At 40.3% G+C, this 27,261-nt stretch overlaps 1 protein-coding gene across 6 annotated transcripts in view; it reads left to right on the forward strand.

The window, feature by feature from the left end:
* Positions 1-24,430, forward strand: part of MYO3B (myosin IIIB) — a 482,588-nt gene extending 458,158 nt beyond the window's left edge. For 5 of the 6 annotated variants that reach the window (XM_086718868.1, XM_086718870.1, XM_086718869.1 and 2 more), the window contains 3 exons: positions 20,338-20,444; positions 20,819-20,865; positions 21,677-24,430. In XM_086718868.1, coding sequence (XP_086574994.1) covers positions 20,338-20,444; positions 20,819-20,865; positions 21,677-21,815 — 293 coding nt within the window. In that variant the 3' untranslated portion in view covers positions 21,816-24,430. The remainder of the gene's footprint in view (positions 1-20,337; positions 20,445-20,818; positions 20,866-21,676) is intronic. The other variant, XR_015255300.1, reaches the window with a different exon arrangement.
* The last annotated feature ends 2,831 nt before the right edge of the window (positions 24,431-27,261 follow it).

Here is a 27,261-nt window from a genome sequence, read left to right on the forward strand (position 1 = left end):
ATATGAATACTTATAAGCATCAGGTTGTCTGGGAACATATAGGTTCTGGGCTAATTTCATTTCTTACTTGCTATGTAGTCTCTCTTTCTGCAAGATACAGATACATATAGTGTGTAAGTTCCACAACTTCTCAGTACATTTTGTGGGCTACAAAATGACTGAGCATCAAGTAATAGACATTAAAAGGATGGTACTTTGTGGGCATTGCTTTGAGTTTCCAGTGGGATTATACAAGACTAAAGGATCCAAAAGTCACCAAGAGAAGTTTCCATAAATGATAAACAGTATTTCTCACACTTCAGATTCTTATGACTGTCTAAATGTCCTTCACATGGAAGCTCTTAGAAAGATATCGCCCAGTAGAAAAAAACACATAACTTTTCTTCTGGCCTCAGTGTGCTCTGACTGGCTCATTCAAGCCTGAAGTGTAATTTTTTTTTCAGTGCTTCCAGCCTCTTTCTCATGAAATCAACCATTGATCTGAAAGTCAGAGATGCAAATCCAGAGGAAACTGGAAGCATTCCAGGGCCCACAAATAAAAAGTTAATTACCTAAGGAAAAGTACAAGAAAGACTTTTGTTTTCCACCAAAATCTCCTCCCCAGGCTATTAGCTATGTCGTACATGGGCCCGATCAATATATTAGCGCTTGAGAACCAAAGTCCCTTGGAATAAATTAATCTGTCAGGGAAAGAAATAAACAAAGAACAAATTAACATGTTTTAAGACATTGCTTAAATTTTCATAAATATAGACCTTGAGATGGGATGATGAGTTCCCAGGAGCCAGAGCTAATATTTGGTTGTAATTAAGAGTTGCTCTTTCATGTTTCGTCTGATGTAGGTGGGAAATCGCCCACGTGCTTGCAGGGTTCCTCACTCATGCTTCCTCACAATTGCCTCTGTTTACTTCATTAATAAGAAATGGATGTCTCACAAATTACACTGACACACTTAGCTTGTTTTACCTCTAGCTAATATTAAAGTAATGAAGTGCCATACCCATGCACGCACACGCCATACAAGTGGGGACTCCTTCATGAATAGCCACATACTAATTTTTAATGGCTCAAAAAGACCTAATGACCAATCCATGATACACTAGACCTGTCTGAGAGGCTTAGGCAAAAGACCCCAGTGTGCTTCTCACTGGGTACAGGTGTGGAGTGTCAAAGCTAATGATTATCAGGAAGGGCAATAACTATGTAAGTTACTCATTGGTAAAAAGCATGGGAGGACTCATTTAAATATGAGAACCAGAAACCCATCTCAAACTAACTTAGGCCAAAACGTATTTATTGGAATTCAAACAATGTCATTGTGCCTCCCCCACCCCCGCCACCCCCACTCTCTCCCTTCCTCCCTCCTCTCTCTCCCTCTCCATCTCTCACCCATTTGGGACTATTAGTTTTCAGTGTTGGTAAAATGGCCGCTGACAGCCCTGATCCTATCTCATGGTCCCAAGGGACAAAGTGTACACTCTCTCTTCCAGTGCCCTTATCTCAGATCTCTTAGAGGAACTTCAGCCCTGCCTTGTTTGTGTGCCCACCCTCGAATGGATCAGTGTAGATGGGAAAGGGGATCTCTGCTGGGCCAGGCCTGGGCCACATGTTCAGCCTGACTTGGAGATGAGAGAAAGGAGGGGAGATCAGCCACATGCAAATACCTCGAATGTGTCCCCCACAGGAAAGAGGAGCCTCTCTAACCAAATCAGAGGGGAAGAGATGTTAGGGCAAAACCGTCTACCTGGAGAATTTTTTTTCCATTATACTCATCATGTTCAGTTGCTAAATGTAGCTAATTTTCAGAAGGGGAGACCAAGACAGAGATCTCTGTGACTTTACAGCAAGTCTGACTTCTTTTGACAAAATTATTGCCCTTTCTCAGGTGATCAGTAATTTTCTATCAAGTTCTAAACAAAAATTCCCTGGGGGTCTTGACTAACAGAAATGAGACACCTACATACATTCCTTCTTGCAGCTATGGTAGCTCTGTCAAGTAAATTAAAATGTTCTTTTTACCTCTTGCCCCATCTTTAAGTATCGTTCTACTTCATGGAATGTATTGGCTCTAAATATCCTATTACTTACTATTACCAAGTTATACACAGGGAAAAGAAGCAGAGTATAGTACTTTCTTTTTTATCAGTTGAGAACTTTTAAAATGCTAATTTCTGTGTTTGAATAATTTCATAACTCAGCACTCTTGAGAATTTTGCATTTTGGTAGTAGATAAAATCTGAATTGCATATTTTGATGTGAGATGCCTGCTCTAATTATAGAGCAATTTATATATTGTGAAGCCAGTTTATATAATTCTCAGTACAAGGAGACAGAGTTGGAAATATACTCTTCAAAGCTGTATTATAACAGAAAAGAGACTAAAGTCTCTGAAGCAAGTAGCTGCAGATCCGGGAGGTCAGAAAGAGTCACTGAGTCTATTTGCCTTTTAGGAGCAGGATAAGCATGGCTTGCACTTTACTAACCTTCACGCAGGACTCGCAGATTAACCCCAGCTAACAGCATGGCAAATTCATCGGGACTACAAACAACCACGTTCTGGAATGGGTAGAATTAGCAGGTCAGCCGTGTTGGCAACTAGACGAGGCACCACCTAGATCCTTATGAAGCAGAGATTTGGCTGATTAAAAGCATTCTGTCTCAAAATTACTTACATAGCATTGCATAGAAGCAGTGCATTTAACCCATGATTGGGGAATCTCATTTAAAGAAAGGTTCTATCAACAAGTGATATGTCTTAAGTGATTATGCGTTGCTTGTTTATTTTTTAAGGACAAGGACCAGAGTCACTTAGCAAAATGGAATCCCCATCAACCTGCTCTCGGGATAACACTTATTACAGCAAAACTTTATTTGCACAAAATGGGAGTGTCGAGGACATTGGGACCTATGAAAATTCTGCAGATCAGAAATGGAATCAGGAGTAGTTCAGTATTTCCTCTTTGAGGGTTCCCTTCTTTAGGGGTGGGAGAGGACAAGGCAGAATTGAAAAGTCTCCTGCTACTGCATTCAGTAAAATAAATAAAAGAAGGCACACTGAAGAGACCAGCAAGAAAATCTCATAAATCTTTGAAAATAGTAACCTTGGGTGTAGCACATTTAACTTCTATATACCTTCCCTTGTTTGTAGGAAACGTGTCAAATTCTCCCTCCCTGTAGCTTCAATGAGGGGCCTATGGACTTATTTTGCATTGCTACAGAGAATGTAGAGATTGAAGCAGGGTTTTTTTTCTTCCTCTGTGGGCCTCCATCAAAATGGACACATTTCAAATTTCATGAATTGGTTTTTGTGAATCTCATTTCATTTCCTCATTAGCCCAAGAATCCTTCTTGAAGAGTACAAAAATATGTTGTTGTTAGTATCCTAGTGGATCTTGAGGCCGGTCTCATGGGCACTGAGTCCCACCCATGTAACAGCATGGGTTCCTGGGTGACACCTTCCCTGGACACCTGGACAGGAAAGAAAGCCGTGACTAAGCCACTCCTTCCCTACAAAGCGGCACTTCTGCCAGTTAGCATAGATGCCAACGCATCATCTTCTCTGTCACCTGCTCCTACAACTTTGGTCCACCCTCCCCCGCCATGAACCAAAAATTTTACAAGGAAGATCATATGAATGGCCAGGTGAAGTTTGGAGGAGAGAGGGTCACCTATGGTGTGTATTTGCATCTGAGGGTTTGTGGGGGTGTCATCAGACCTTGGGAAAGGAAGTCCAGCAGTACCAGTGCTCGGGACCTTAAGGACAATGGACTAGTCATGTGCCCTGCCCTATTATTTTGTTGTGAACAATCTGCATAACTTTCTAACATATACCATATTATTCATTATGCTTATTGTGTATTATGTTCCACCACCAACTGGTGAGTTCCTTGAGAGCAGAGATCTTTGTTGACTGCCACATGCCCAGGGCCTGGCACAGAATAGGCCCTGAATAGAATTGAATAAGCAATAAGGGACAGATTTCACCATCAGGGAGAAAAAGACATGCTGACCCACACTCACCAATGGAGCCAGGGATTACGAGGGAGTCATGATTCTGGATACAGTATGACAACTGGTATTTGAGCTCATCCCACAGCACCAAGACGTATGGCAGGCACTGTTGACAAGGAAGACCCCTTGTTTGTGAAATGAGTGAGAGAGATTGTTAATTTCCATAATACATAAGGACACCACAACGCTTTCTTAGCAGAGCATGACATGAGCACCTGATGTCTTTCTTCTCACTTTACAAAGGGTAGAAGTCCACAGAGCAGTTGGGACCAGGGGCCACAACTCAGGGCAGCCAGAGGAGATTAATCTGGTAATGGGAAAGAAAAGGCCAAGGTCTGGCCTCTCTCCCCATGCACCTGGACTTCTACCCTCACACCCATTTTTTCAAACTCCCACCAACTAGTCTATCAGCAATAAATCAAACTCTATTAATCTCACTTCCATACTCAGTATTTACTTTCCAGGAGCATGAAAATAACATTGCACCAGTGGTTTGGAGCACTGAACCATTTAGCCTGCTGGCACTTAGCTTCCGTGCCTGCCCAGGGATCTGAGTTCACACTGGCACTGATGGAACTTCACAACAGAGGTTATTCCATGTGATACCTTAGGCTGACTTTCTCCAGCCTGCCTTGCATGCAGGTTACCACTGGCTACTGCCCAAAACTTAGGCCACTCTAGTCCCCTATGCTCTCATTGCTTATCTCACTGCTTCCTGGGTTTCCTCTCCTCTGACTTATCCATTCTGCGGGCCACCATTTCCCCTGAAGTCTTCAGTGGAGCCCCATCAGCAAGATCTTGGGGTGGGGGAGGGGTCAGGGGTGGCATCCATGTCCTGCTAACTTGCCATTGCTATCTATACTCCCTTCGATCATCCTCTGTTCCTGTTGTTTGCTGACCTTATCCTGGTCATTTCACATTCAATGAATGTGTGAGTGTTTAATTTATCATCTTCTCCATTCCCAAATCTCACCACCAACTAGAGAGATTTTTTTCGCAGCCATCCCATCTACCCATCTCCTAAACTTTACTGCTCCCTACTCCTTCATGCCAATGACCTTCATGTATTTTCCACCCAGGCATGTACTTCCATGGCTGCATTGACCCATCAAGAGCCGCTCCCCATAGGACCACAGCCTCTCCTTCCACCTCTCTCACCCTTACCTTAGCTGTTCTTCCACTGTCTCCCAGGTTCTGCTGGCTTCAGCCTAGACTAGAGTTCAGTTACTCTGACAAACACTAGGTCCTTCCACCCACCATGTGGAACACCCAAGCTTCAGATTAATCCTTCTTCCTCTGCATTATACTTGCACTGCTAAGAGTTATTGCTGAAAAGCCTACCTGCCTAGGCAGTCTTGTACCACTCACAAAACAATCGTCTCCAATACTAGCTGGGCCTATAATATACCCCAAATACTAGTCCCAGACCAAGACCCACCCTCATTCCATTCTGCATCTATTTCAAGCTCTCCCCACTCGCTTCAGTCCCCTGACTCTTCTACCTCTCCCACCAGTAGAGTGTAGGGGAGCAATAGGCCATAACAAAAGGGGCACGGGCTTTGGTGCCCAATGAATCCTGGGTTCTACTCTCTGCTTCTTAGGTGGGTAACCTGAGTAAGTTAAAACTGTCTTCCATACTAAATCAGCATATAAATCTTTTATGAAGTTTTAGTGTGAGATTGGGCAGTAGGCATCAGGTTTGGGTATTTTTGTCAAACTATTCAAAAGAAACCTGCCATATCCATTCCCAGGGACCCATAACTCTAATCAGTACTGGGTTTCCATTATTTAAAAGTCACATGCACATAGTCACACTTATATACCTAGGAAAACTAAAAGCTTTCAGAAGAACTATCAAAATTAGCATGACCCTAACTACAGAACCTTAAGAACAAGATTCATCCATGTGTTTGCTTGCAATGTTCTCTCTCTGGGGACTTGGATGTATCTTTTTAAACTCTGTTTTTTGTGACTGGAGCTTTCATTAAAACTATCTCTGGGGTCGCCTGGGTGGCTCAGTCAGTTAAGCGTCCCAATCTTGATTTTGACTCAGGTCATGATCTCACAGTTCATGGGATCAAGCCCCGTGTTGGACTCTGCACTGAGTGTGGAGCCTTCTTGGGATTCTCTCTCTCTCCCTCTCTCTCTGCCCCTCCCATGCCCACGCTCACATGCTCACACTCTTGCTCTCTCTCAAAATAAAAAAATTAACTTTAAAAATGTGTTTAAAACACTATCTCTGCCAGGCTGGCCAATATGGATATAAATTTATCCAAAGTTTAGGATAGGATGATTAAAAATGAGATTCAACTCTCAGAATTGTATGTTTCTGTTGGTCATTGACCACTTGATTTGTTCTCCAAATGATGTCCACTATCTGAATCAGAAACCAATGTTATCTGACCCCCCACCCCCCTGAATCTGAGAGAGTACAGTGTCCTAGATCTTCCCAGTTACTTTTTCTGCAGACTAGGCATCTAGGACCTTGCCAAAGGCTTTATGAGGATAATTTCAGCTACCATTCATTCTTAACAATATCAGGAAAGTATATTCACCATCTAAAAACAAAAACAGCCTGAGTCTTTTTCCTTGCTCTGGCTGCTTTGTAATCAGAACTAAAGGTATTCTGAAGATTTCTGTTAGAAGTACACAATAATGAGCTAGAATGAAAATTCCTCTTATGAATTCAACTATAATATGATATTAGTGATTCTTACAATGAGATTAGCAGCTCATTCTAAATTAGTATTGTAATACATCTTAAAGATCACATTGTAACTTGTCTTTATTCTGTAAGTCTAACAATCTATGATCAAAAGAAATAAAATACTGTATTTTAAATATTTTTTTCTTTTTTACATATTTATAGTTAAGGAGGAGGGACACCCAAAAGTCTAAAAGGAAAAAAGGGGCGCCTGGGTGGCGCGGTCGGTTAAGGGTCCGACTTCAGCCAGGTCACGATCTCGCGGTCCGTGGGTTCGAGCCCCGCGTCGGGCTCTGGGCTGACAGCTCAGAACCCGGAGCCTCCTTCAGGTTCTGTGTCTCCCTCTCTCTCTCTCTCTCTCTGTCCCTCCCCTACTTGTTCTCTCTCTCAAAATTAAATAAATGTTAAACAAATTTTTTAAATAAATAAATAAAAGGAAAAAAAGAGAAGCAACTTAATGAATAATGTAAGTCAAGTCAGTGACCAAGTATATGCAACATGTGGTGTCTATGACTAACACCTCTTTGTACAGATTGTCTTAGAATGACCTGAGAAAGTGAGTCCCAGCTTGTTTTTAAATTTTCATTGTTTCAAAAATTACATCTTAAATAATCAATATTGGGCACACCCTAAGTAAAGCTGTCTGGTTTTCTCTTTTTAGTCACAGATCGTACTACAGTGTGTAGAATTCCGCTAAGTGTTTGGTATGAGGCCTGCCTCCACACTTTAGGCTTCACAAACATGCCCATTCCCTCATTATCCAGCATGGATGTTCTGATTACTAGCCATTATCAAACCATTAGAATTCCTGGGCTGGTCCCAACCCAGGCACCAGTGAATTGTCATTATGGCCAGAGATTGACCTGAAAATTTGGTTTCCTGGCCCAACTCTCAAAAACAATGGACTCACTTTGAAAAACATCACTGTTCATGTTTGTATCTCCAAGAAGGGGTCTCCATGAAGTTCTTTTTTTTTTTTTTTTTTTTTTTTAAATCCAGCTTCAACAGCCTCTTTCTTTCCAGATGGTACATGGAGCCAAGCCTGTCAGAGACCCTTAGTCTCCTGCTGCCTTTTAATGCTGGTCCTTGATTGCTAATGACCCCCAGCTGGACTGGCTCCCCAGCCCATTTAACCCCACTCTGCTGGGTTCCCAGCTCATGCAGGGTGAGAGGCAGTGAGAGCTGGAAGTGGGAAGGTGCCAAGTGAGCCAGGACCTCCCGCCCTTTCGGAGGTAGTGGCGCATTTCCCGGCACCATCACGGATGTCCAAGATCACTCCAGTGGAGAGCTCCTGTTCATATGATTCTCTCTTTATTGTCTGATAAATGCTACCAGGTTTCTGATCGTGAATATTTTATTGGACTAAGCCGAGATAACAGAGTCCCTGAAAGAGTGTTTCTTTAGGGTCCAAGGGTTGAGAACTGCTGGTATGGATCCCCTGAAACATGTTAGCTTGGAAACTTAAAATTAAATTGCACTGAAACTGTCAGCTTGAATGTGTCAGTATACAAATCACTGCAGACAAGCCTGGTGATTAATTTTGTTGTCAAGGCCTAAATCACTGTCTAACACAAGAGATAACCTATTTTCAGTTATGCTGATAATAGCTGTAAGTATTTACTTTGTTAAGCTTGGCTTATTTTTTTTTCGTGACATGCCAGAATGTGCCTATAGCTATACTGGTCAAATGAACTCAGAGAAGTAGGATTTAAGTGGAAAAAAGGTTGATGACATTAATTTGTTGAGAGATTCTGAGTCCCATGGAGAGACTCAGGTCTCTTATGACCTCCTCATGACAAGATCACTTCCCATGAGAATAAAGGGGAAGAGGGGGGTGTGATAGGTCATCCATCTGTGTATACTTTCCATAATGGATTTTGTTAAGTTCACATCAGATTGTAAGAAACAAGACAAAGAAATTTAGTAGTTCTGTATGACCTGGAAGAACTGCAGTCTAAATTCTTAATCTGAGCGCGAACTGAGACCTTTGTGTCTCACTATTTTTATAAATCTTAAAGGTGTACTGGATAGTTGAACCAAATTTAATTAACAGTGTACTAAGGCAACTTTTTCCAAAGTGAAGCATAAAATGGGACAGTAACCCAATGTAGTTATTTTCTTTTGAACTTTATTTCCCTCAGATACTTCCTATTTTATTGGCTTTTGGAGATTAAAACTGAAAGAACCAGAGTAATCTAATTTTTTACCACTAATACTGCATTGCTTTCACTTTTGCATCTCATTAGTTTAATGCAAACAAAAATCACATTTCATTTCATTTGGTCTATTATATACGTTCTTTACAATGTCTCTCTCCCTCCCTCCCTCTCTCTCTCTCTCTCTCCCTCTCTGTGACGCACATACACACATGCACACACACCAATCATTTGTGCATATAATCTCCCCCAAACCAAGTCAATCATACTAATGACTGCTCTCTACATGAAAAAAGGCTTTAGAATTTGTGAACCTGGGCGAGTGTTTGTACAGCTGCACAGTATTCACCTGTACATTACAGTTTTTGCTCACAGCTGGGAAAGCTGGGTGAGATTAAATGTGGTCTTTTAGTCCATCAGTAACCAAGTGACCAAGAAAGGGGTTTGGATGAACACCCCCTTGTGCAGCCTTCCTCTTTAATTGAATGAATCCTATTACGATGAAGTTCTGGTATAGTGATGGAGAAGTTTTCTCCCTAAAGCCTGATTGCATTTTGATTGGTCTTCTTTAAATTCCAACAAGGCCAATAGGGTCAACAGCATTTATGTCCATTTTGAAGATGAGTGGCTGGAACTCTGTAATCATAGCATCTTAAAGTTGGAAGAGACTTTAAAGAACCTCTTGGCTAATGGTTCTCTCTCTTTTCCTGCTTTCACACTGGTTTCATGCAAGAAAGTCTCATCAGGCTCATCTCTCACTACATACAGGCACTCACATTCTGGGAAGGAGTATGACTTCAAGGATAACAGAACATGTGTGATGTGCTGCACCACCACCCTTTGTCGAAAAATCACTATGTTAGATAAAATGTGGCAGCCAGAAAAGGAAGCAATTCACCCAGGTCACATACCACTAAGTTCCAGAAATTGAACTATGCCCAGGCCTTCCGACCCCAAGTCCGGTGTTGGTTTCACGATAGCTGACCTCCCCTTTGCACACTAACAGCAAGAACTGGGACCAGGTCTCCAACTTAGAGAGCAAGAAAGAGCTGGGGATGAATGCCCCAGGATCCTCTGCCACAAGGAATCAAAGACCCAGTCACAATTAGTTTACTAAAACCAGCACTATCTGGTGTCCCATATCCTCAAGCATTTAAAATGTCGTTCCAATCTTCAAAGACATTCTTTCATTCCATTTTTATCTGCTTTTACCCAGGACATTGTTTCCCAGCTCCGGAGTAGTTCACTAGGTGATTTGCATCTCATTAGGAGCTCCAGAAATGACATCTCCCAGCCTGCTGCCTGGTATTGTAGGTCTGCTAAGCATCAGATCCAGGTCTTAGATTTTTTTTCATGTTGACATTTTTGAAAAAGCTGAATTAATGCTCTTTTCTACTGGGCAGAGTTTGGGTGGCCATTTTGGCCTTAATTCCTACCCCCTTACCCACAAGGCCAAAGTTAGGGAACAGCCATTGTCAGGGACAGTACAGATGAAGTCAGCCATCCCCACATGAAGACATCTGGCTGGAAGGGCATATTGTGAGACCTCAGATAAACAGTTTTAAAATTCCTAAAAGCAGAGAGATGGGACAAGATGCAAACATTGTTAGTAGTATGCAAAGTAAAACAAAAGGAAAGACACCAATAGCAACCCATTGCTGATGCTAAGCTTGTGCCTTTCAAGCATTTTTTTTTTACTAGTCCCAACCCTCCTGACACCCCAGAGTTCTTGTCCTACATTTATGATTGATTTAAAAGGAGTTTAGTAGGTCAGAATGGCTTTTCAGCTTTGTCATTCATTCATACCGAAACCTACAGAAGAGCACTGCGTGACATCATACCTCTGGAAACCAGAGATAATGTTCCCGTGGTCAGCAAAATTGTCCTCTTGGAGTAAGAGAAATGATTTTCCCAGCACCCAGGGAAATTAGTGTCCGCTTGGAACTCAAGCCATGTGATGCAGCTTCCAGCACAAAGCAAATACCTGACAAGGCTGGGAGCCCTACTGGAGCTGCGTCCCCTTCCCAGAATTTCTTCTGCCCAACTGAAACTTCTTTGACCCGATGCCAGCTTTTTAAGATGGCAGCTAGCTAATCTGCACAGTCAACCTAAGTTTTCAGGAAAGGGTTAAGTCGTTAGGTTTTCCAGCCCTGCTACAAGTTAAAATCATCTGGAAGCGGACAGGTGGTGGGGCTGTTTTTAAAAGCAGTGATGCCAGAGTCCTACCCCTGACTAACTGAATTAGGACATCCAGGGGTGAGGCCAAGGCATCTGTATTTTTTTGTAAATTCTTCAGATGCTGCTAATGTGCAGCCAAGGTCAAGGACCACTCTCATATAACAAGAATTATGGTGACTCCTGAGGGACCCCTGCTCTGCCTTGTCTGCCAGGTTTTCCCACTGCGTATATCTTCTGTCATCTTCACTACAACCTTGACTGGGTGATCGTCATCACCAGGTTCAGACCTCCAATAAGTGCTGGAGGTGGGATTCATACTCCAGTTTTTCTAAACCCACTGTTTTTATTTTTCTTTCACGACACTGTTATTTCTCCAAAGTGTGGGACATGGGCCTCTAGTTATCTCCAGGTCAGTTTTAAATAGTGTGTGGACGTGACCTTAAATAACACTGAGTCATGTAAAAGAAAGCTACTCCTTTTATCAATTCTCAGTTTAAAGTCTTCATATTTAGGAGAAAATCGTAGCTGTATTAATATGTCTTAAATTCCTCTCTTTTTAACAAACCTTTAAAGAAGCCCAGAACATTCTGTGGGAAACAGAATCTAACTCACGTATGACAGTACTGTTCTGTTTTCATTATATTTACTTCATGTTTACTCCTTTTTTTTTAAATTTCTTACTGTTTATTATTTTTGAGAGAGAAAGAGACAGAGTACGAGAGGGGGAGGAGCAGAGAGAGAGAGAGAGACAGAGACAGACAGAATCTGAAACAGGCTCCAGGCTCTGAGCTGTCAGCACAGAGCCTAATGTAGGGCTCGAAGTCACTGACCACAAGATCATGACCTGAGCTGAAGTCAGAGGCTTAACCGACTGAGCCACCCAGGCGCCCCACTTTGTGGTTTACTTCTATTTATGGCATATGACCCTGGCTTTCTATTTAGTACAGCAGTGAATAAAGTTTCATTCTTTTTTTTTTTTTTAATTTTTTTTTCAACGTTTATTTATTTTTGGGACAGAGAGAGACAGAGCATGAACGGGGGAGGGGCAGAGAGAGAGGGAGACACAGAATCGGAAACAGGCTCCAGGCTCTGAGCCATCAGCCCAGAGCCCGACGCGGGGCTCGAACTCACGGACCGCGAGATCGTGACCTGGCTGAAGTCGGATGCTTAACCGACTGCACCACCCAGGCGCCCCGAATAAAGTTTCGTTCTTAAAGAAATATATTTAAGTAAAAAAATTTTTTTTATTTTAAAAATACTACATGAAGAATAGTACAGGTGTCTTGAATATAGCAAAAAATGTTTAAGAGGTGGATGATGACAGAAGTTTGAGAAATGCTTTCCTACAGCAGACTAATTTTAAAAAGAGGCATCTCCAGACCTGTTAGCAAGTGGGAACTCTCAGCTATCATGCCATCACAACAGGCAGACAACAACTTGTTCCACCCATTTTAGGTCAGACAGGACCTATGAACTTTGTTGCTGCTTCCAGCGCAAGAGGAATCCTGAAACACTGTTGGTAATAAACATGGGGAGGGGGAAAAGACAGACACTCATCTGCTCAAGTAATCAATGAAATGAAAATCCAAACACAAATGATGTGCCATTTTTCACCTATTGCATTATCAGACTTTTTCTTAAAGATGCTCTCCCATGCTGGTGAGGACCTTTAGAAATGTATAATCTCTTGGGGCCTGGGTGGCTCAGTCAATTGAGTGTCTGACTTCAGCTCAGATGATGATCTCACTGGTAGTGAGTTTGAGTCCCACATCATGCTCTGTGCTGACAGCTCAGAGCCTGGAGCCTGCTTCAGATTCTGTGTCTCCCTCTCTCTCTGCCCCTCCTCTGCTCACACTCTGTCTCCCTCTCTCTCTCAAAAAATAAATTAACATTAAAAAATTTTTTTTAAGATGTATACTTTTTGGCCAGTAATTCAACCTCTAGGAATTTATCTCAAGAAAACAATGTGGATTATCAAAGATCACATTCTGAGATGTTCCTCAAAACATTACTTATCAAAAAACACTGGAATCAACTTCCATGCCCAGTATGGGAAATTATATAAGTTTATCATATATCACCCATTAAATAAAATACCATACAACCATTAGAAATGATGCCATTTAGACCAATCTGGAAGACAAAAAAACTTGTTCCAGGATTTCCTACTGTTTAGGGGAAGGGAACATGGGGTGGGCAAAAATATGGACTTTTCATTGCTTAATTTATTTGAACATCATGTTTATCTGTTACTTTAAAAATGTAATTCTAGGGGCACCTGGCTGGCTCAGTTGATAGAGCATGTGACTCTTGATCTCAGGGTTACAAATTTGAGCCCCATGTTGGGTATAGAGGTAACTTAAAAAATCAAATCTTAAAAAGATATAACTGTAAATGGAATATACTATTTTTGTTTTATTTTTTATTTTTATTTGAGAGAGAAAGTGTGTGTGCACAAGCAGAAGAGAGGGGCAGAGAGAGAGAATCCCAAGCAGGCTCCATGCTCAGCCTGGAGCTCAACTTGGGACTTGATTCCATTGCCCTGGGATCATGACCTGAGCTGAAATCAAGAGTCAGATGCTCAACTGACTGAGCCACCCAGGTGCCCCAAAGTATACTATTTTTAAGGTAGGTTAATATCATGGAAAATACTTATGACTTTATTGTTAAGTAAGGGGAAAAAGCAGTAGCAAATAAGTGACAGAATTTTTTATTAAGAAAAGTGAATGCATAGTCCTAGAAAAGTATTGAAAGTATATTAAAGGAAAAAAATACTAATCAACTTTGTTTTTAAGAGGCTGACTTCATCTCCCTCCTTTGTAGATTAGTCTCCCCAGAGGTGTCCCAAGATAGGAAAGGCCCTCTTCCTATTGGAAGCCTTGGCAATAATATCCTGATTGACAGAACCAAAGAGGGGGGCCACATAGATGGAATAAATCTTGACAAGAGTAGTGAATGGTCACCATTTCATTCATTCATTTATTCATTCATTCATTTATTCATTCATTATTTGTTAAATGTATGCCAAGCCCTGAGCTAAAATAGTTTTAGGGGAAGTTATTACTACTTCCCTAACGAGTAAGGAGAAAATTCCACACAGACAATTTATAACTCCACCATCTTCCACAGGCACTAATTTAACTCAGGGATATTTTCTTTGTAGCAATTCTGCAATTTTGAAGAAGATTGTTCATGACATAACATGGCAACTGGGAAAATTTGTAGCTTTCCTTTCATCTTAGGAAGGAAGATCTGAATTACATGCACCCCAGGAGAAAATCTCTCTTTCTGGTTGTGCGTATGTTTTACAAAAACCCACTGAATTCCTTAGTCCCTCCTGAAGTTAGACATGGTGAGGTGAAAACTTATAAGAATGTCTCAGTAAAAGAACAAGCATTGTAGTAAATGCCATGGCCTAGGCTTTGGGATTTTGAATCAAAAGACCTGAGTTCTAGCCCTGGCTCTGAAGGGAGACCAGCAGAGGGGCCCAGGCTCCCTGGGTTCACACCCCTTAGATATATAAGGAAGGGACTGAACCACAGAGATTTATCAGCCCCGTGTCGTGACTTAAATTTGAAAATCTGAGTTCCCAGGGCATAATATCTTCCCTCCTATTCCCTGTCAAGACTCTGAGCATCCCTGAAATAGCCTATGCCTCAGGGTATATCAGGAGCAAGTGGTTTACAACACATTGGGAAGATTCTTCCTTAGACTGCGTTTTTAAGGGAGTGCAGATTATCGCAGGCTTTTTGCCGATGTGGTTCTTATTGTTAAGGAAAGATTTAGTATGGTCTAGTATAGTGGCTCTCAACCCTGGCTGTACATTAGAACTATCCAAGGAGATTTTTTTTTTAACATCCATGCCTAGGTCCTGATCTGGGTACCAGTATTTCTAAAAACTGAACAATTTGTGTAATGTAAAGAAAATGATCATCGGTGAGGACATTCGGAAACCTGAATTCTCAGTTGGACTTTGTCTCTACCGTGCTATGTGATCTCTTAATCTCCTTATGCTTTTGTTATCTCTTTGGGGTTAGTTGTCCTTCCCAAAATGAGATGAAATAAATAAAAAGCTACTTTGTAAAACAAGATTTGATACATAAAAATGAAATGGTGAGTGCAGAGGCACAGAGCCAGAAAAGCCAAGTCATCTCATTGGAAGCTGTTTCATTAAGTGTCACCGGGGTGCCATGCAGCATGGTCGGCTATCATTGAGGAGAAAGAGAATCCAGCTGACAGCTAGGCTACTGTCACCTCCAGTTGCCCTGAGAATTTTGGTCACAGAAATGATGTACCTCCCTTTATGCAGAGTTGACAGAAGTCTGTAAATGAATTGCATAACTCTTAATTCTGTTTTGTGCCTCAGGGAAATATCTAGTAACCCCACATGGGATTTGCCATCTGTAAATCTAGAACACTGAACACTATCTGCTTCAAGGAGATGTTTTACTTGGCAAATGACCCTAGGAAAGGCTCATCCACAAAATGGCAATCAGATAGATCGGCAGTCTTGCCACTCAGAACATATTCCTGCCTGCTGAGGGCCCACAGGAAGGGTGCATATGGCCATGGTTCTCCTGGTGTGCTCTCTCTCTCTCCTCCCAGGAACCCTGCCCATTACCTGTCCATTCCATGGGGGCCCAGAGTTCATACTGCCCCACTAAGCAGGGAAATATTTGGGCTGTATGCCCCATCCTGCCTTCACTGTGGTTGTCCTTCCCTCACTACGATCCTGCTAGGAAATGGATCAGAATGGCACATCTGTAATGGGTGATAAAAAGTGAAACCCTACGTGTTAGGGGACAGTGTAGAGAAGAGCATTTGTAGCCAAAATAGCTGTAACTCAGCAAGTCAATTAGAGCAGAGGAAATAGTTTCCTTCTTCATCTCTGAGACCCTAGGAGGGAACAAAACGCCTTGTTTGCAACTTGAAATTGTGCTTGTGAATTAGGGTTGCCAGATTTAACAACAACAAAAACTACAGAACACCCAGCTAGATTTGAATTTCAAATGAATAACTGATCACTTTTTAATTTAATACAAGTATGTCCTGAATATCGCACAGGATTTTAGTAGATTAAAAAAAGTATTGGTTGTTATCTGAAATTCAAATTTAATTGGGTGTTCTGTATTTGATCTGGCAACTCTAGCTTGGATATACCTGCATGTTCGATAAAAAGAACTGGAATATGAAATTTCCAAACCAGTTGTTTGAAGTTATGTAACGAAGCCATCAACTGAATTCAGCTGTTTGTCTCTCACTAAGGACTCAGCCAGTTGTGCAGCCACAGAGTATGGTGATTTGGGGTTAGAGAGAGAAGTATGCCTGTCCCAGCGCTCCTCACTGAGGTGTCATTTACATTTCTTCCATTTTATGACAGGTATATCTCCTGTTTATTACAAAGTTCTGTGTCAGCTCAGAAGAGAAAGGTGTGTTCAGGGTCTCAAATATGAAATCAAAAGGTGCAAGGGGAAAAGAAGGTGCAGGGATTCTTGAAGGGGAAAGAGACCTATGTTAAACAGTACTCATGACGTGATATACTTTCGAAAAGCTTTATGGGGAGGGAGCCTCCAGAGGATTACAAACTGGAGAGTTTGGCTTGGTTTACAAATGCTTATGTGAAGTAAGAATAGGCCACTTTCAGAATACTAACATTGTCTTCAAATAACTCATATACTAATGTTTACCTTCAACCTTGAATTGCCTATTTTGTCTACATAAACTAATCAAATGAACTAGGTAATTGCCAGATTGTTTTATGTCTCCTGTAAGCAAACTGATTGGCTCAAAAGACAGGGGTTGTGGCTTCGACTCTGCCACTTCCAGATTTATCTTTCTTAGCTATAGTTTCTTTGTCTACTGAATCAAAGAATAATTTTGCCCTACATGCCTTATTGATTTTTTTTTAATTTTTAAAGGAAAAAAAAACTTCTCAATGTACATAAACATTTAGATTTCATCAATGTCCTATATGCTGTTTTATATTTGCTTCTTTTCCTGAATTTTGAATTTTCATCTATCAACAGCATACCTTAAATTTATCCTTGTTGGTGCCTTGGTAGTTTTATATATTGAGTGTAAAATACATATTAAGAGCTTTTACAAAATAAGATAAAAATAGAAACATGAGGGGCGCCTGGGTGGCTCAGTCGGTTGAGCCGCCGACTTCAGCTCAGGTCATGATCTCGCGGTCCGTGAGTTTGAGCCCCGCGTCGGGCTCTGTGCTGACAGCTCAGAGCCTGGAGCCTGTTTCAGATTCTGTGTCTCCCTCTCTCTGACCCTCCCCCGTTCATGCTCTCTCTCTGTCTCAAAAATAAATAAACATTAAAAAAAAAATTAAAAAATAAATAAATAAATAAAAATAAATTTGTTTTTATCTTTCTATTGCACTTCCTTTCATCTTAGTTTTGTTACTGTCTATCATACAGAATATTTTACTCTAATTGGACCCATCTTTGTCATTAATATTTTCTTCCACAGTTAAAATAGTCTATTTCATTTCCCTTTAAGGTTTTTATAGGAATATTTAAAATGTTTAACTATATAACTCATCTGGAATTTATTGTGGCCTGTAAGAATCAAAAAGCATATTGAGAAAAGTAAAAGATTTAAAAAATTTTTAACACTAACTTGAGCCCAGCAGCACTAATTTATGATAAGTCACTTAACCTCTTAAGACTCAATGCTGTCTACTAGACTGAAGGCAGGGACCTTGTCTTATTTTTCTTTGTTTTCCCCACAATATCCAGCAAAGTACCTTACATATAGGATAAACCTTATAAGGTCTATATTTAAGTTATACTTTTTGTATATTACTATCAAATTGTTCCAACAGCATTTTTTTTTAACACTTTATTTATTTTCGAGAGAGAGAAACAAGAGTGTGATGGGGGAAGGGTCAGAGAGAGAGAGAGAGAGACACAGAATCCAAAGCAGGCTCCAGGCTCTGAACTGTCAGCACAGAGCCTGATGCAGGGCTCAAACCTATGAGCTGTGAGATCATGATCTGAGGAGCTGAAGTCGGAAGTTTAACCAACAGAGCCATCCAGGTGCCCCACTCAACAGCATTTATTAAATAATGATTCATTTCCCAAATATTTATTTGGTTTCTTATTATTGATCACATACCAGTGATACTCAAATTTGTTCCAATGGCAAAACTCTTGTAAGTTATGGCACTCTGTAAAACATTGTGAGACATGGAAATATTTAAGTTAAAATAATTAAAATTAAAATTTAATGCTAAATCAGACACCAGCTTATACTAGATTCTAGTATAGTATAGATACCATCAGACACCAACAGATTTTTTTTAATTTATGGGAGAAATGCTAAAATTGTGAAAATTATGCCCAATAACTTAATTCCTAAGTTCTAAAAATCAGGAAAAAAATACCCACCCATGGAATAGCAAATTCATCGAGAACAAAATTTGAGAACCACATCTTAAATTAAGTATCCCCAGTTGAGAATATAAATAAAAGTTTCTTATCAAATGTAAACACTATATGAAGTCCAGCTGAACTGGGCTGAACTCCAGCTGAACTCAGAAACTATTTAAGATCAGTCTTTTGAGTTTCCAAGGTTGGAATTCCCATAACGTTAAGAAGTCTAAGGGAGAATAGATGTCAGATCTCTAGTGCATGTTCACACCAGCAACTTTAACTCTATACACTTCTGTTCATTAATCTATAAATCAGAGGAGATGAGACAGGGCACCTTGTGTCCTACCATATTACAGCATATGGACTTCACAAACCAAGCAGGCGGTAGATATGTTGGAAGTAGCAGAAAGAACCCATATCAATTCTGGATTCCTTATACTCTGAGGATGATGCCAGCCCAAGATACTGGAGTCCTGCCCTCTACCCAGACTTCCTGAAGATGTGTACAGGGATATCTTTAATGGCTACTAGAACCTTCTGCAAGCAACATAGCATGATGGAGCTTACTTTTACTTAGATCTTAGCTTACAAAAAAAGTTTCTTGTTAAGAAGGACAGTATGCTATAGTTTTTAAAAGAATGCTTCCAGAACAGGAGGTAAGAGTCTAGGGTTAGGTCCTCACTCTCCCATTTCATCTGGGATGAGTCATTCAACGCTCGTGGGCCTGTTTTCTTTTCCAAAAAAAAATAAAAAATAGGCATTTAGAATAAATAGTTCCTAAATCCTTGTATGGTTCTAACAGTCTTGGCCAATATAGATAGGTTCCAGTTCAAGAACAGTAAAGGTGTGAAACTTCATACTTAGGAAACTGATAATTTGCTATTCATAATGGTTCTTGCTGAGTCATTCTTCACTTAGAAAATTCCCCCAGAGTTTCCCTAAATAGTAAGAACCTCTAGTGAAGTGAAACTATGATTCCAGGTACAATTCTACAACCCTGTTTTATGAATATGATACACACTCGGCCCAGGAAAGTGAGAACTCTTCTCTGGACTGTAACATTCATAAACAGTATTGTGTGGCAGCTCTGGGGTGTGTGTGTGTGTGTGTGTGTGTGTGTGTGTGTGTGTGTGTGTTGGCAAGAAGTTAAAACTGCTAAATCCTGATTCAGATATAGTGCCAAAAGGACAGCAGATTCCACAAAAATCATCTGCTTGGAAGGGAAATAAATCATGACTTCATTGGACACGTGGTTTCTTAAACTCCAGTTCACTCTTGGTCCAGGGTTCTGAAATCGGGGCTAACACGGAGAGGCTGCTCTGTGAAATCATGCAATTATCTTTTCCCCTTCTCCTTTACGCTATCTCCAGAGATTGCATGGATCAATGGTATTGTTCAAAGCATTTCAGTAAATACTAGCTCAAGCCATTTTCCCTCCGAAACGTATCCCACCAAAAGGTTTGCTTCTCATCTACCCAAGAGGGTGTGTGCTCCAGATGTCTTTGAACCCTCACTGCAAGATGTGGTGCAAACTATCCCGGATTGCCTTCATTGTCCTGAGTTATCCCATGAAGATAGGACTCTGTGCTCTACAAAGGCTGGCCACCAACCTCTACTTCACCAGCATGGACAAACCAATTTGCTTTCTGTCACTCTTGACTTCTGATTTAGATAAGAGAGATGAAGGCAAAGTTACAGACAGTGGCCTTTGTCTACACTTAGCAATTCCTATGTGTGTGTATGTGTTTTAGGATGACATTTCTGCCAATATTAGCAGAGCTCTAACATGCCCATTAAAATGAGACACAGTTTCCACTAAGTGCATTTATGTGAAGAGCGATTTTTACCTAATTTTCCCAATACCTCAGATGGTTTACAGTAAAGTTTTGCTGTCTTGCTGCAGTTTCAGAAAATGGTCTTGTACAGAAGCAGCGAACACCTCGCCGAAGATGTCAGCAGCCCAAAATGTTGAGTAGCCCTGAGGACACCATGTACTATAACCAGTTAAATGTGAGTTCAAAGTGGCCATAAAGCTGTTTCACTGGCTTTGTTTCCAGTTAATAATTCTGTTATTAATACCTGTTCCAGCCCCTCCAGCCCCACCCCCACTCTCTTATGCTCTCTTCTTGAACATGTGCTTAGGCTCTTTATCTGTTGCTTTCATGTCAGGATGTCTGCCTTCACGGTGAATAATTGATGTGGTTTATCAAAGACGAGCAAGATGCATGCTTCATCAGGCTCACTTGAGCCCTTTGATCAAAAAAATTATGCTGTGACTTCTGATATTATCAGCATCTGCTTGCATTCAACACAAAATCACTTTGAATTAAAAATTAACGACTTGCTGCTTTGCTTTGACTGTGTGTTCTTGGCCCTCTCCACAGGGAACTCTAGAATATCAAGGGAGCAAAAGGAAGCCAAGAAAACTTGGGTAAATATCTGTCTTCTTAGTTCTAAGCAACTGTAAACAGAAGGGGTCCTTTGTGATATTACAGAAAATGCAAAACTTTCCAGAAGAGCTTCTAAAAATATGCAAATGGGGATATCACCACTATTATTGACACTGGAAACTACTTTTCACAGTAGCAGCTATATAAAACTTGGTCTATTCTGTCCAAAAAGGCTGAAATTGCCACCTAAAGGCAAATGTTATTTCTCATAATTATCCCAGGAAATTGTAGTTTCCTCCTAATTGCAGTCATAGAAGATTGTATAAAACTCTCTCACAGATGAGAGCATTCCACACAGTGCAAACAGGCCACTTCCCACATCACCCTACCCCTGGGCCTTAAAGATACACAGAGGAAAATTTCCCCCTGTGGTTAGACACAGGACACTAAAGAGTTTGTGGCCCATTTGATTGTTAGTATCTTGACCGAGAATACAGTGACATAGCTAACTGGTACTAATTTGAGAACTGGAGGAGGGCAAGAGGGGAACTTTCTCATCTAGGAACCAAACAGGGACAGACAAGTAAATTCAGACAGAAAAGTTGTAATATGATCACAGCCTCCAGACGCCACTAAATTCAGCCCTTTATCAGTCTGTGACCCAGAGGCAAAGGCTTGGTGGATCAGAGTCAGTTCCTGAGTTCTGGGTCACGCTGAGGTACCCTAAGTTATCCTTCCCTTCCGGGGGTGGGACCCAGCCCTGTTCCCAGTACTCATGCACTGTTAGCTGCCTGGGTGATGACTGCGGCATTTGTTTTCTCTTTTTCCCGAAAACTCTTTTCTTTGTTGCAGCCAAATCAAAGTGCTTGATGGGGAAGATGAGTATTATAAATCTTTGTCACCTGTGGACTCCGTTCCTGAGGAAGACAACCCAGCCTGCCCTTTCTTTTATTCCTCATCCTCAAAAGGAGCATCTTCTGCTCAGCACTGAGCTGTACTTCCTGCCCCCCCCACCCCCAATCTGCAGAGGGTAAGAACAATCATGGTAGTTGACTGATTGTCATTTCATAAGAAAGCACTGCAACGGGTCAGCTTCTTTGGACACATGGTGCATGTCTGAGCCTTACTGAACAATTTTCATATTCCCAACCATTTTCTCATACCTCCATTGCCCTCCTCACATCTGCAGTGCAGCCTGAGCGGGACAATTTTTCGTAGCTGTGGGACACTGAGCACATCTTCACTATAGCAGTAACCATCATTCATGGGAGTAACGGAGACCTCAACATCTAGGGGAGTAACAGACAACCTTGCCATTAGCCAATCATGAATACTGACATTTATTTTTCCTGCTGTGTCCATCCATGCAAAATCTGCCCCTGTGAAAATCCAGGACTCTGTTTCTACCTCACCTCTCCCTGGCATCCACCTCCTTCCTGAGAGACCCTCCAGGCATCTGTCCAGAGTCAGGGTTCCACTGCTGAGTGCTCCCATCCTAAAGGAGTGCACTCAAGGTCTCCTAGGTCAGGATAATTTTTTGTGTTTAGGGGGCAAGCCTAAGTCTTTCTGTAAGGCAGATGGACACCTCTCTTGCTAATTATGCTGATAAAGCTTTTGCTTCTTTACTCCCATCACCTTAGCAGTAAATAGAAAGGAGTTAGAGGGACAGAAAATTTGGACCTGCCATAGTCCAAGTCCTGTGGTTTAGTAACTTCCCAGTCTCTGGTTGGCCGCCTCCACTAGGCTGTGAGTGATTATAGAGGAAGGATCTTGTCTTGTCTATCTTTGTGGGCACAGAGCCTAGGGTAGTGCCTGGCACAGAGTGGACATCCAGTAATGCACTTAAATGATGGAGGGACTTCACTTAGTTATACTAACGTATCTGACAAGAAAAGTTCAATTCTGTTGTTACACATGATTAATCACTTTTCTTATACCATAAACTCTGATTTTTTTCACTCCAGTTTGGGCTAGTCCTATTATAATAATGTTATACCATATATTATAATACTCAATATGATTCAATACAGCAAACAGCTTTGGAGCAACTCCTCTATGCAAAACAATGTGTAAGATTGCTGTGTGAGGTAAAAAAAAAAAAACAAAACAAAACAAACAAACAAAAAAAAACCCTACAAGACCTTTTCTCTAGAACAGATGTTCTCAACATTTTTTTTTTTTACTTTAAAATACTTGGCAGATAGTACAATGAGAGTTCCCAGATTTTTAGAAAAATTAACTGGAGGAAATAGAGAAAAATCATTTTCAGAGCGATAAAGGGGAGAATTTTAATACCCACATTTTACAGAGATAAAATAATTAAAGGAGGCATTTAAAGATCTCAGAAATTTTTTTTACGAGGAAAAAATATAGGAAAAGTTGAATAAACTTTACTTTTTAAAAAAAAAAAAAATGAGCCTTGATTTTTTTTCTCAGATGTTCACCCCAAAGAAATGTTTATAAGGTATGCAGACAGAGCAGAAGAAACACAAGTGAACTTTGTTGTTTAAAAAATATCTAGAATATGGGGCTCCTGGGTGGCTGAGTCAGTTAAGCATCTGACTTTGGCTCAGGACATGATCTCGTGGTTTGTGAGTTCAAGCCCCACATTGGGCTCTGTGCTGACAGCTCAGAGCCTGGAGCCTGCTTCAGATTCTGTGTCTCCCTCTCTCTCTCTCTCTCTGCCCCTCCCCCACTTGCACGCTCGTGCTCTCTCTCAAAAATGAATAAACGTTAGGGGCGCCTGGGTGGCTCAGTCGGTTAAGCATCCGCCTTCAGCTCAGGTCATGATCTCACGGTCCGTGAGTTCAAGCCCTGCGTCGGGCTCTGCGCTGACAGCTCAGAGCCTGGAGCCTGCTTCGGATTCTGTGTCTCCCTCTCTCTCTGACCCTCCCCTGTTCATGCTCTGTCTCTCTGTCTCAAAAATAAATAAACATTAAAAAAAATTTAATAAGAAATAAAAAAAATGAATAAACGTTTAAAAAATTTTAAATATATAGAATATATAGATTTTAACATTATTCTAATATAAATATTTTTGTTTTGAAGTATAGTATAGGTACACAATATAGTGATTCAACACTTCTATGTATCGTGCAGTGCTTACCACTATAAACATAGTTACCATCTGTTCACTATACAACCTTGTTATTGACTGAATTTACTGTACTTAAGTTTTCATCTCTGGTGATTTGTTATTTAAAACTGGAAGTCTGTTATCTCTCAATCCCCTTCAACTATTTCTCCCACCTCCCCACCCCACTCCCCTTTGGCAGCTACCAGTTTTTTTTCCTATATCAATGAGTCTGTTTCTGGGTTTTGTTTGTATCTTTATTTGTTCATTTGTTCATCTGTTTTGTTTCTTAGATTCCCCATGTAAGTGAAATCACACAGTATCTCTTTCTCTGACTTACTTCACATAGCATAATACCCCTCCAGGTCTATCCGTGTTGTCACAAATAACAATATCTCATCCCTTGTTATGGCTGAGTAATAGTCCGTTGCATATATATACTACTTCTTTATCCATCTATCAACGACCGCTTAGGTTGCTTTCATATCTTAGCGATTGTAAATAATGCTGCAATAAACATAAGGGTGCCTAGATCTTTTGAATTAGTGTTTTCATTTTCTTTGGGTAAATACCCAGTAGTGGAATTACTGGATCATACAGTATTTTCTATTTTTAATTTTAAGGAACCTCCATACTTTTTCCCACAGCGTTTGCACCAGTTTATATTCCCAGCAACAGCACACGAGGATCCCCTTTGCTCCTCATCCTTGCCAACACTTGCTGTTTCTTTTTTTTTTTTTTAATATTTATTTATTTTGAGAGAGAGAATGAGCTTGTGCCTGTGAACAGGGGAGGGGCAGAGAGAGAGGGAGAGAGAGAGAATCCCAAGCAGGATCCATGCTGTCAGCACAGCCTGACTCTGGGCTCGATCTCCCTAAACATGAGATCATGACCTGAGCCGAAATGAAAAGTTGGACACTCAACCAACTGAGCCACCCAGGCACCAACACTTGCTATTTCTTGTCACATCATTCTGACTGGTATGAGGTCATATATCCTGTTTTGGAAATTTTACTTTTATCATTGACTTATCTACTTTTGATTTGATACTTTAGCTATTTTTCAAACTGTTGAGTAGAAATATTTCTAACTTCCTATTTCTCTGTGTACAATGTAATTGTATACCTGCCTTGTTTCTAATTAAATATCTCTAAAAATAAGTTTAAAGGAAACAGAAATAATTATAAAATGATGATTTTGAAGCTCTACACTAATTAGTCATTGCCAAGCTATAACTCCTAACATTACTTTAGAAATAGGGTTCACAGGGCTCCTGGGTGACTCAGTCAGTTAAGCATCCAGCTCTTGATTCTCTTGGGATTCTCTCTCTCCCTCTCTCTCTCTGCCCCTCCCCTGCTCTCTCTCTCTCAAAATAAATAAACAAAACAAACAAACAAGAAAACCAACTACACCATCTACAGATTGTTGATGTTATTCTTGGACTAGTCATAATGCCACAAACCCAAGAAGCAATTCTTAAATCAAGTATATGAGAAGGATTCAACCTGGAATCTCATAAAAGTCTTATGAGATTTTTCAAGGTAATATGCACATGACAAAACAAAACAAAAATCACATAGTCCAGAGGGTTGATAATGGAAAACATTATCTCCCTGTCCCTACCTTAGTCCCTCCCCGCAGAGTCAACCATTTTTTACTATTTCTAATTCTTCTAATGGTTTCCATCGTATCTATGGATAATTTACTTCTATCTTCTTTGGTTTATCATTATTGATAACATTTACTCTCTCCTTGTATGAAAGATGTGCACTTATTTCAGTTTTATCTCCCTTCTCTCTTACTTCTTCCAGTGATTATAATTGTATATTTCAATTTTTGTTGATTACCTTTTAAACTTTATACAATTAAACATCTATTTTTATGTGTCATTGACTTTTGATAGTATCTCTGCGAGGATACCTGATGTGAAGAAAACCAACAGGCTGAAGGATATTGTCAAGACAAACAAAATAACTGACCCTGGACAAAATAGAAATCATTCTGGGAATAGAACAGTTTCACTTAACTGCACCTTTGGTGTTCATGCTCTGAGCTGCTGTTTTTACATTTTGGTTCATCTGAAGATATGCCTCCATCCACTTCCTTTAACTTTCTTTATGTTTAAATGTCATACAAATACAGAAAAGGGCACAAATCAGAAGACTCAATTCAGTCAGTTATCAGAAAGTGAGCATCTGTATAAACATCTGTGCATGCAGTGGACCATTGTCAGCACACTAGAAGTGTCCCGCTTGTCCCTTCCCAATCACCACCTTCCCAAAGACAAGCACTCTCATGATTCTGCTGGTAAATACCTCCTTGATTTTCTTTATAATTTTACCACTCATGTGCATTCCTAAACACTACAGTTAAATTTTGCCTCTTATAGTTAGGTTTTGGGAACTTATGTAGGTGGAATCATGTAGTAGGTAATCTTTTGGGTCTTGTTTGTTTTCTTTAGTGTTATATTTGTGAGACTTATCTATGTTGTGTAATAGAAATGTAGTTCATTCCTTTTCATGACTATGTAGCATTCCAGTTTGTGAATATGGCATAACTGACTTAGCCATTCTGCTTTTGATAGACAAATATGAATTCTTTCCAATTTGGGGCTATTTTGGACATTGCCACTGTGAACATTGTTCCAGGTCTCTTAGTGTATATTTGCATGCAATATGTTCTAAAGTACACATAACTGCATAATAGAGTTCTAAAGTACACATAACTGCACTTCAGTAGGTAATACCAAACTGTTTTCCTAAGTGATGTTACCAATTTACAGTCATACCTGTGACATAAGAGAACTTCCAGTTCTTGCTATTATCAGCCTTCTTTATATAGGCACTCTAATGGGTATCTATTAGAATCTCACTTTGATTTATACCTTACATATCTCTAATTGATAATGATAACTGAGCACATTTTTATGTGTTTAGTGCCCATTTTAAATACCTTCTCTTGTGATACACCCATGTTTAATTGGGTTAACTATATTTTTTCTTTTTATTTGGAGAAATGTATTACATATAGTTAATTATATGTGTCGCAAGTATTTTCTCCACTAGATGCCTTGTCTTTGCATTCCCTTAAAATATCTTTTGATGAAAAATGTCTGTAATTTTAACATAGTACAACTTATCAATCTTTTCCTTGATTAGTACTTTTTAAAAGCATACTAAGAAATCTTGTCTGGCCCCAAAGTCATAGATATTTACCTTTAGGATCTTCTGGAGGCATTATTTCTTGCTTTTCATGTTTAGATCTTCTACCCAGCCGGAAGTGATTTTGTGTGAATGGTGTGCAGTAAGGGCCAATTTTCATACTTTCTCATAATGGAGATTCAACTGTTGTAGCCCCATTTAAT

The sequence above is a fragment of the Puma concolor genome, chromosome C1, assembly GCF_028749965.1.
Source record: "Puma concolor isolate L17-30 chromosome C1, mPumCon1.1.hap2, whole genome shotgun sequence".
NCBI lineage: Eukaryota > Metazoa > Chordata > Mammalia > Carnivora > Felidae > Puma > Puma concolor.